Source organism: Poecilia reticulata, chromosome 3 (assembly GCF_904066995.2).
Source record: "Poecilia reticulata chromosome 3, P_reticulata-male-v2, whole genome shotgun sequence".
Classification (NCBI taxonomy): domain Eukaryota; kingdom Metazoa; phylum Chordata; class Actinopteri; order Cyprinodontiformes; family Poeciliidae; genus Poecilia; species Poecilia reticulata.
Genome location: NC_088832.1, coordinates 11,374,877 through 11,385,171, shown reverse-complemented (window position 1 = coordinate 11,385,171; position 10,295 = coordinate 11,374,877). Strand labels below are relative to the sequence as shown.

Here is a 10,295-nt window from a genome sequence, read left to right as displayed (position 1 = left end):
TTTTCAAAAAACACAAAGGTAAGTGTATCTTATCAGCAATTGTTGTGCTTGTGGTATGAGCACATAGTAGTGTACAGATTAGAAATGGGGGGTGGGAGGGACTAATTGTATTCAGAAGTCACCTAAATAGTAAATGGAGTCCATCTGTCTTTAATTTGTTTTCAGTTTAAATCCAGCTGTTCTGGAGAGGGCTCTGAGGTAATTTTGAGAACAATTAGCATAATGAAGACCAAGAAACACAGAAAACAAGACAGGGATAAAGCTGTGAACCTATGAATGAGTGTGCGGCTATAAACCAATATTCCAAACTTTGAACATCTTACACTATCGGTTGATCTGTCATCTAAAAAAATTAAAAAATTATGTAAAACTAATACTGCACATTACTGATCATCGTCAAGACAGGGAAACAATTATCTGTGTTGATAAACATGTTTTTCACTATGGTCAGCAAAGGATAGATGGATGAAGGATAGATTGAATGATTTAGATCTAAAGCAGATGGAATGCCCAGTTCTAAATTCATTTGGAAATTTGTCTCCATCCAATCTGACTGATTTCAAACTACTTTGCAAAGAAGAATGGCAAAATAGCACAAACTTTTCAGATTTGTTGACATGTTTCAAACCACCAGTTTCTTTCCACATAAGTGTGCAACTGCATGTGTTGATGTGTCAAATAAAACCTCAATGTAGCATATTGTGTGGATGTGACATGACATAATGGGCAAAAAGTTCTGAGTATAAATACCTTCACAAGATGTGGTATATTTTTGTAGTACTGCCTATATATGTCTGCAAATATATTTCTATTATGACACAGACCAACATGTCACGAGGAATACATATATTTTTCCATCTTGTAAGAAGAAAATAGGAGTAAATCTGAAAATCTCCGGAAATAAAAAAAAACAAAAACTGGTGTGCTTTTAATAAAGAGCCATGCAAAATGTGGCATCTTTATTCAAGCGAGAAAACGTTCAATTTCATATAAAACTGGCCATGTGCGCATATTGAATAAGAGAAAATGTGCATGGAAATTATATATCTCCAAAATAGAAATTCACGGTGAATTGACACAAATATTTATACATTTTAGCGCGTTTAGGTCAGTGAGCTTTATGTTTCTGTCCATTACTACTAAGCAAACGCCTCTTGGTTGCGTGCTCTGGAAGGGAAAGAGGTAGGAGGAGTATTACTCATCTAACAGGATCTGGGCTGATGTGAGCTGCTATCAGGAAACGAAAAATGAAAGGAATACAGGTCAGACTAAAGGACCTCCTGCGATGCTTATCGGTATCCAAACCTGCTCCGGGTTTCTTTGAAAGACAGTTTCACACGCAGATGCTCTCTCAAAACAAAGGCAAGCAAGATGGAGAACACAGCGTTAGCTTAGCTAGCCTACCTAGCATTTTGTAATTGACAGGCTTTGGTTTTTGTCTCATGTCACAGTACATATTGTGCTCATACAGTGTGTTCGCCACCTTCTTTGTTTGATTCTAGTATGTCATTAACGTGAATCACATCTACAAATCTTAAATGGCTTCGTTTTACTCAAAGAGCTAATGTAGCTTTAAGGTTTAGTTTGTTTACACCTGTAACTGTCGCGAGAATCTTTTTAGCGTCATCTATAGTTGCTATGGCAACAAAGCTTTGTTCTGATTTAGTCATATTTTTATTTCTTGCCCAATTTTGGACTATGTGGTTTTGTTATTATAGCAGGTTATTCGAGATAATAAAAGTGAAAAGTTAGCATTTTGTGTTGTATAATTCTGTTTCCGTTTTGTGACGTATGCGGACGTGACGTGTGGAGGGCGGGAAAACGCGGGAAAAACAGGCTTCGCTTAAAACTAGGGAAGCAGGTCATAGTAGAAAACTGTAGTTTTTAGCGTTAAATTTGCAAACACGTAATTATTTTAGTCAGATCAAATTATTGTCAGTTGTATACTGGGATCACGTTGCCATCATGCCTGTCCTGGATGTTACAGATGTGTCTGCAGTATCTCCATCCAAGAGAGCAAGAACAGAAACAAAGACTGAAGAGGAAAAATACGTGCTTAGATTTTCTAAACTTTCGGAGCATGCCACAACACCTACACGAGGTTCTGCAAAAGCAGCAGGATATGATCTCTACAGGTTGGTTTTTATTTTTCCTTGCTGTGTGACTATTCTGTTTTCTTTGCAGCCATTTTTAATTCAAGATATTTTTTTTGCATTTTTTTTTCTGATTTATTTATTTTATTTTATAATTTTTTTTAAGCCGGTGTATCATAATGCTAATGCTGTTGTGTGGCAGTTTGTTCTGTCTCCCTATTTTTTGTTTGTTTGTCCTTATTAAAATGGAAAAATAACTACTAAACATATGTTGAAAAAAAAAATCAAGATATGTTCATTGCTTTAACAGAACAGACAGTCTTCTGTGTCTGTTTTGCAATATATGGTACTAGAAATCTTATTCGTTGTAGAGTTTTCTGCACTGTCACATATTGAACCGTGTGTGAAGCTGTTTGCTTTTCATTTGACACAACAGTGCTTATGATTACTCCATTGGTCCCCTGGATAAGGCGATTGTGAAGACAGACATCCAGATTGCTGTTCCTCATGGCTGTTACGGCAGAGTTGGTGAGTTTCTGACATGCGGCTTGTGCTCCTCAGTCACACTTCCTGTTTGGCTCATGTGAATTCAAGCTTTTTATATTTCTTTCTTTCAGCACCAAGATCTGGACTGGCAGCTAAACATTTCATTGATGTTGGTGGTGAGTCTGAGCAGAAATGTGTGCCTCAGATTCGCATAATCAGATCATGTATTTATGCATTTCGACTGCTTGTGTGTGTGCGTGTGTGTGTGTGTGTGTTCACAGCTGGTGTTGTAGATGAAGATTACCGGGGTAATGTAGGAGTCGTGCTCTTCAACTTTGGCAAAGAAACATTTGAAGGTGAGTTCTGTCATTGGTATTTAGGCATAGGAAGGTTTATCAAAGGTCCCCTCAAATGACAGATACTTGATGTCATTGTTGGATCAAATTAATTTTATGCCCCCTGGTGGAATACAGTGGCAACAGCCTGAAATGATTCCCCTGGTGGTGAGTTTTTCCATTTGATCTAAAAGCTGGAATATTCAATCACACTTTTTGTAAATTAGATTTAATGTTATCTAAAATGATCATGTAAAATGAATGTGGACTTTATTACAAAAAAAAGTTTACCTTTTAAAATTGTTAACATTTTGCCCAGATCACTGTGCCTTTCACTTAATTCACATCTGTACTAACAGTTTTTATCCTTAGAAGCATGTTGTTTATGTAAAGTAACTTCCCAATGTCCAACAACACAATAACTTTGTTTTAAGTCAGGTTTTTTTTTTCCCCCCACCAACCAGGAAATTGATACGGTGCAGAGCTTACTGCGCTGAATGACATAAAAGGACATGCTGTCTATCGTCCAAGTTAATCATTGTCTCATGTTGCTCTTCACAGTGAAAAAGGGTGACAGAGTTGCTCAGCTGGTGTGTGAGAAAATCTGCTACCCAGATCTGGTGGAGGAAGAGGTAAACTGACCATTTTGACTTTCACTTGCACTCCTGCCTTTCAGGTGTTTCCAGTTTGTCTAAACTTGAACTAATGCAAGGTATGAACTGAAAACCAAAAGGGGAATGTTCAGTCTGGTTACAGCTTTAACCCTTTGCTTCTTGATGGTGCACTGGAAAAAAAAACAGCTATATGCATTGATCAGAAATTGTTTAATAGCATCACTTTTACAAATAAATGTTCTAGGTTTTTAAACATTCTTGCACATACATTTCCAAATTGTCTATATATACACAAGTAAGCTAAGTAATTTTTATTTGGCTTGTTTAATTTGCTCAATTTTTTCCCCCAGACTCTCGATGAAACCGTTCGTGGTGCTGGAGGCTTTGGATCTACTGGGCGCAACTGAGGGCTCCATCATGTTACTGTATTAGCAATAAGTTGTTCTTATATGGTAATAAAAATTAGGTGCTAATAAAGCTATTTTTTTCATACATAAAAGTCCATTTATTTTTTACTAATTTCAGTTCATTGCAGTCGTGTTGTTTCATTCAACAATGCTCCACAAGCCAAAAGTCTTCCAAACCTCCACAAGGGGGCAGTAGTAGACAAGAATTCAAACTTGTGCTTCAAATCACATTCCTTTGCAAGTGCAGTTTTTCTCCAACATGGGGTGAAAGTTTGAGATACTTTGGCGTATTGCATCCGGCTATTTGACTTAATCTGACTTCCACGGGCCGAAACATTCCTCACTTTGATCAAACAACTGCAGAGGAGGAGCGGCGTGGCTCGGCTGTTATAACTGCTTGTTATTTTGACCCTGATGAAAGAGGGGGAGGAGGAAATAAAACCACATGCATACACAAAAAAATATGTTTTTATTGTGTGGATTTACAGCTAAACCCTCACTGATGTGAACAGAGAACCGGCTGGTCTGTAACAATGCAGCACTGATTTTACTTGTGAGAGAACATGTGGCCACAGAGACCTCAGTGCATAATCATGAAGGCCCAGGTTTGGCATCATCAAAATGTGGTGTGTGTGTGTGTGTGTGTACTGCATGTCTGTATACACTGTTTACAAAGGAAGTAGTTGGTCATTATAAGCACCATTATGACCCCCTCTATTCCAGGGGCTTCCTATAGTTTACAAATGCTTTATAGATTAAAAGTGGCACTGATTATTACAGTATAAACACAATTTACATACACAGAAGAGAGCGGACAGGCTTTGAAGCTAGTTGTTGCAGCGGCAAGGACACGGATTCTTCAGAATGACCGACGGGATCATATTTGACTACTAAGGTCTTGGGTTCGTAGTGCAGTGCATTCAGAAGTCTGTAGATGTGTTGTTAGCACCAATACGGATACGGATTATTGGATCAGTGGGAAAGATGGGAAAGCAGAGTTTAAATAGGCAGTAGGATTCATTCAAGCTCAGATGTGGTTACATCTCAATAGTCCACAGTGGGTTCCTTCCCTCTCCTAAAAACATTCCCCCCCCCTCCCCCAACTGTTTTCATCTTTCCTCGTCTGGGGAAGAAGACATTCCCTATAACTTCTCAAGGGGAGGAAATTAATTGATATCAGACTATTGTGACTCAACCCATTCTTCTCTTTCGACCAAGTTGAGTTAATAAAATAGCTTTCTGCAGCCCGCATGCCCCTCCAAGTGGCATCTGATTCCACATATCATCATATGACATTTAACAGTAAAATAAAAACCTATTCACACTCTCGACAGTGCTCTAAACACAGCTGGAGATGTGTTTCCTTAGACTTCAAGCGAACATTTCCTCACTTAGCTGCTATTCCTTTCATAGAATCTGTATCTATGATATGTAGAATCATCTTTGGTGATCAAATGGTGTCATAATCCCCCCTTCCCACTTTGTCTCTTTGGTGGCGAGCCCCTAGTTGCCCCTAGCTAGTTATTCAGAGTCTCGATTGTTTGGCCTTTAGGGCAGTGTGAGCATGACGCTGGATCGGCAGCTGCCAGCAACATCTGCCCCTCTCAGTCTGGTGATGGTTAATGGAGGACGAGCTGCACCCTCATCTTCAGTACATCTCCCAGCTGTCCTGTGAGGTAGTCTTTATCGTGTTGGTCCTCCAGCTCGGCCAGCTCTTTCTTCCTGTACAGAGGGACGCTGCTGATTTGAAGGTCGTACGCCCCCGGCGGGAGGACCTTCTTACTCAAATGCAGGTAGCTGACTCCGTCCCTCTGGTTGATTTTGAAGAGGCCTTCTTCGTTCCCGTTGTCGATGCTGTAGCGCACGTGGTCGCTGAGCGCGGACAAGGCCGGGGTGAACTCCAGGATGTGCTCGCGGTAGCTGAGGTCGCTGACATTCAGGTGCAACTGGAGCGTGCTTTCGATGTCCATGCTGGCCAGGCTTACTGCGTTGTCCTCGGTGAGCTGAAGAGTTAAAACAAAACTTTGTGAAGTTCACCTTTCAACAGAACTAATTCAACAGTCAGGTCACACTCTGTACATTTCAGTCATGCACCAACATGATTTTATGCTCGTTTGTAAATTTTTAAATGAGATTTTTGGTTAAATGCTGAGAGATGTCATCACTAGTTGTTTAGCTAATTGTTAAATCACTTAGCATCACAGTCCAACCCTTTATTGTCTTTTGCAGGGATGCCAAACACAGGTGACGCAGTAATAAGAAAATGAAATATCCACCTCACCCTGCACACACCCTCCCTACAGTTATATATGCTGTTGACAGTTTTCGTGCTGTGCAGATGCGCTTTCTTTTTTCTTTTTTGTTTAAACAGGGACATGTTTAAAAAAAGAGATGGATCTGACCAAATCCATCTGTTCATCAGATTTGGTCAGATCTGATCAGCAAAAGATATAAGGAGATGAGGTTCCTGTTCCAGTAGGGCAGCAACTCTGAAAGTACGACTGAAGCACCAAAGTTGGTGGTTGAATTGTGATAAAATACTTTTAACAGATTTGTACTTTTCCAAGGTACTTTAAATTTTCTGTTTTTTTGTTTGCTCACATCATGCTAGATATGTGTGAATTTACAAGAACACTTCTCTCATGATGATGTCAGTCATGAACATTTTGAGCACCCAAATCCTCCTTGTAGGGGCTTTTTTTTTAAACATCTAGACACAAACTGAATTCGACAACTGACAGACTACCAGCACTAGATTAAGCATGCTGCCCCAGTCGAAGTTTTTGAACTGATTATCCTCCTCAAGTTTTCCAGTCTTTCAAACTAATTACCTGCATGTCTTCCCCAGCACTATCGTGTGTCGAGTTGACACTGCGACGTTTGCGTCCTTTCTTCGGGTACCCGTTTATCTTACACTCGTAGCAGGCTTCTGGGGAGAGTGAGTTGTCATCCTCCTCACCTCCCTGTCCGCCACTCACACTGCCACTCGTGAAGCCAAGACCTGTGACACAGTGCCTGAAGCAGAATCAAAGCGGTCAGTCAAACTGAAAACACGGCGGCCGCTTTTCATTTTCCCGAATGTCTTAAATTGTACCCTTGTCCAGCGCGGTAGTATCCAGGTGGGCATCCACAGAGGTAGCCCCCGTCTGTGTTAGAGCAGCCAAACTTGCACGGGTTGTGGCTGGTGGAGCACTCGTTGACGTCTGCGCAGCCTCCGGTGGACTGCTCGTAGTTGAAGCCGGTGGGACAGAGGCAGCGGAAGCTCCCCAGGGTGTTGTGGCATGACGCTCCCCCACAGATCTGGCTGTTCAGACACTCATTCTCATCTGGGTCACAGGAAGTTGGTGGGAAGAAAACAAACATGGGGGGGAGGTCATTCCAGTGAAAGGACACAAACAATGCTGGGAAAGTCTGTTCTAAATCTCGTCAATATGTAGAGAGACCTAAACTAGAAACAGGGGCCTGGCTTTAAAGTGGTGGAAAAAAATCTCGTGATTCAGTTTTGGTTTTATTATTTCTATCAGGGGCAAAAAACTTTTTTAGCTTAGCGAGTTGTTTTAGAGTATTATTTTGCCAACGTTTAAATAGGTGAATGACAATGTACTTTAAAGCGCTTCGGATCCTCCGGACTAGATAAAGTGCTACACAGGGACAGGTCATTTACTATTTAAGTCATAAAAGACTTCAAGCAAAAATAACAAGAAGAAATGTAAAAAATGTTTTTCAATTTCTCGTGACACTGAAAACATTTGAACAGCTCATTCTGAAAACGCAGCCTCTGTTTGATATTTTAGCAACTACATCATCCTGTGTCAAAAAACAAACAACCAAAAAAAACAGTGCTCACCAACACACTGGTTCCACTGGTAGTGCTGAAGGTAGCCTTGGGGACAGCTGCACCTGTATCCACCCACCAAGTTCTGACAGCCATGCTGACACCTGTGGTTTCCGTCGCACTCGTCCATGTCTGCCAGGGACCAGCACAAATCACCATGACTGAAAGTGTCTCATTTCTGTTACCAGTCTGTTGATTGCTCTCTTGTTTTTCAGACCTTCACAGCTCTGTCCACTGGGATCTAATGAGTATCCCCGCTGGCAGTCACAATTGAAGCTACCCGGAGTGTTCTGGCAGACCCCGTTGGAACCGCATAGATTTGTGTCAGTTGAACATTCGTTGTTGTCTGTGCAGAGGGAAAGAGGAGGTTCAGGCAGGGGAGCAAATGGGAAGATGACCGTGACCTGGATTTACAGCTGAAACCATACTCTGTGTTCACGGTTTAAAAAGACACGGAATCCTTTTTTTCTCCTTTCTGTCTGATATGAATTCAGATTAGACTTTTACAGTTTTATGTATGTATTTTATGCAAGTGTGGGTATTGCCTGGATTTAATATTCACATGACTAAAAGTATGAATTCATCCATTCATTCATTCAACTGGTGTATTTAACTAAATATGGCATCACAAAGGAAAACATTATGCGGAAATATTGAAGCAACAGACCAAGACATCTGTCAGTAAGTTCAGTATTGGACACAAATGTGTCTTCCAAATTGACATTTACCCTAAGGACAATTGGTCCATGTTTTGGACTGGCCATTACAAACTCCAAATCTCAATTCCATAGAAAATTCAGTCAGTTTTTGGCATCAAGGCTCAGTAAAACTGATCAGGTTCTAATATTGTTCTGAAGATGGAAAAGTTTGAAATAATTTTGGTATCGGGTAAAGATCATGTCATTTTTTGTGTTTGCATAGCTATAGCACTAAAATTGAAATATAACAAGCTTTCTTCTTTACAGTTATGGATCTGATCAATTTGACGGTGTGAAAATTCAACAATGCTAATATAAGTTTGCAAAAAAAACCAAAAACAATATCTTTTTAAAACTTTTGATAAAAATGTCCTAATTGAACCTGAATGGTTTGTTTTATTCAACTGACGTAACTATTTTCATTGGAATGAACAAACATTTGAACACGAGTCAAAAGTGCAATCTCAATGTTTTAACAGCTGGTCGAGATTTCAGAGGTGTCCACTGAAGAGCTTTCAAATGAAAGACCCTTTTGGTTCTTAAGGTTGCAATTCTATCAAGAAATATTTTTTATTATTCATGTCACACCCATATTTTTCTAACCTCATTACTTGTACAGTCTCACACCTCAACATCTCCTATGAGTCATTGTTGAGGTCATTCTTGATGTCCCAAATGAGGGTTCCCTGTGCTAGTTTTGATATGAGGTAATGCAAGCTGCTACATTCTCAGGGTAAAACAAAAAATACTTATAGATATATAATTTTTTCTTCTTTTTTTTCCACATGACACAGAAGAAAAGGGTAGTAGCAAGATGGCGGACCTTGATGCCCTTCAAGTGCTACTTCTTTGTTTAAAAATGTTTGTTCAAATAAATCCTGCATTTTTCATCTACTGAACCAGCTCAGCATACAGCTTCTCATTCTGGGTTTATTCAGAAACACTGGACAAGCCCAGAATATAACCAACTGGTGGACTTCCTGAGCAGACCACTGCAGATTCTTCATGTTTTCCACAATGATTGTTGTTTCTTTGTGTATGAATGTGATGTGGCAGTGATGTCATGGCTTGCACTGAAAAACTAGGTATTCCATGATGGTTGAACCAGATTTGGCACTCAACAATCTCATTCTTCCATTGAAAACACAGGACATTGGTTCAGATCGAGAACTGGCTCGAGCTCTGGACTGTGCTGGCGGAAAACCCTATCATGGTCTCAGTCTTTGTCTCGCCTCACTCAAAATCTTGGTCTGGTCTTGGTCTCAAGCTAGACCAAGACCAGTAAATACAGTGACACTGAACTACCTTTAGTTAAGGATTTCATACCATAAAAATGTCATTTTACAAAGACATACACGTGATTAAAATAGAGATGGATGACGAGGTAACCTACTTCCTGCATATGTTTTACTTACCAATGCAGGCAGTGTGGTGCTGGGTGAAGCCAGGGGGACACTTGCACGTGAAGCCGCCAATGGTGTTAACACACAGGAACTGACAATTATGCTGTTTGGTTGAGCACTCATCCAGATCTGAAAGTGCGAGGTTCAACAGGATGAAGCATTTGCTTTTCAAGAAAATTCAAAACTGCTCAGATGTTGAACTAATGTGCTTAAGATACAGTGAAAAGACTCGCACGCTCCTTTCTGAGCTAAATCCCTGTGCTTGTACAGCTTTTGGCCTACAAATGAACTGCAAAGGCAGCAGACACCGGACACACAGAGGGATACTGTAGAGGGGGGAGGACTGAAGCTACAGTAAATACAGATGAAAGAGGCCCTCAAAAAGGGACAGCATGAATACACTTGTTTAGACTTGTGAAAACGC

General features: G+C 40.3%; 2 protein-coding genes across 3 annotated transcripts in view; one reads left to right on the top strand and one right to left on the bottom strand.

The window, feature by feature from the left end:
- Positions 1–1,146: 1,146 nt before the first annotated feature.
- On the top strand, positions 1,147–4,027 carry dut (deoxyuridine triphosphatase). The gene is made up of 7 exons (XM_008404596.3): positions 1,147–1,362; positions 1,988–2,135; positions 2,530–2,621; positions 2,711–2,755; positions 2,861–2,935; positions 3,476–3,546; positions 3,879–4,027. Exons 1-7 carry the CDS (start codon positions 1,248–1,250, stop codon positions 3,933–3,935), a joined length of 603 nt encoding a protein of 200 aa, XP_008402818.1. The 5' UTR covers positions 1,147–1,247; the 3' UTR covers positions 3,936–4,027.
- Positions 4,028–4,385: 358 nt separating this feature from the next.
- Positions 4,386–10,295, bottom strand: part of fbn1 (fibrillin 1) — a 67,433-nt gene continuing 61,523 nt past the window's right edge. For both annotated transcript variants that reach the window (XM_008404597.3, XM_081605070.1), the window contains 6 exons: positions 9,884–10,000; positions 7,988–8,116; positions 7,783–7,902; positions 7,030–7,261; positions 6,767–6,950; positions 4,386–5,938 (listed from right to left, as the gene is read on the bottom strand). In XM_008404597.3, the coding sequence (XP_008402819.1) occupies positions 5,555–5,938; positions 6,767–6,950; positions 7,030–7,261; positions 7,783–7,902; positions 7,988–8,116; positions 9,884–10,000 (1,166 nt within the window). In that variant the 3' untranslated portion in view covers positions 4,386–5,554. The remainder of the gene's footprint in view (positions 5,939–6,766; positions 6,951–7,029; positions 7,262–7,782; positions 7,903–7,987; positions 8,117–9,883; positions 10,001–10,295) is intronic.

Bases quoted from the DNA above. Each gene is read 5' to 3' on its own strand.
- dut (XM_008404596.3), top strand. From the start codon at position 1,248: ATGAAAGGAATACAGGTCAGACTAAAGGACCTCCTGCGATGCTTATCG. The intron at 2,756-2,860 runs GTGAGTCTGAGC...GTGTGTTCACAG, and splicing joins ACATTTCATTGATGTTGGTG to CTGGTGTTGTAGATGAAGAT. The intron at 3,547-3,878 runs GTAAACTGACCA...TTTTTCCCCCAG, and splicing joins CAGATCTGGTGGAGGAAGAG to ACTCTCGATGAAACCGTTCG.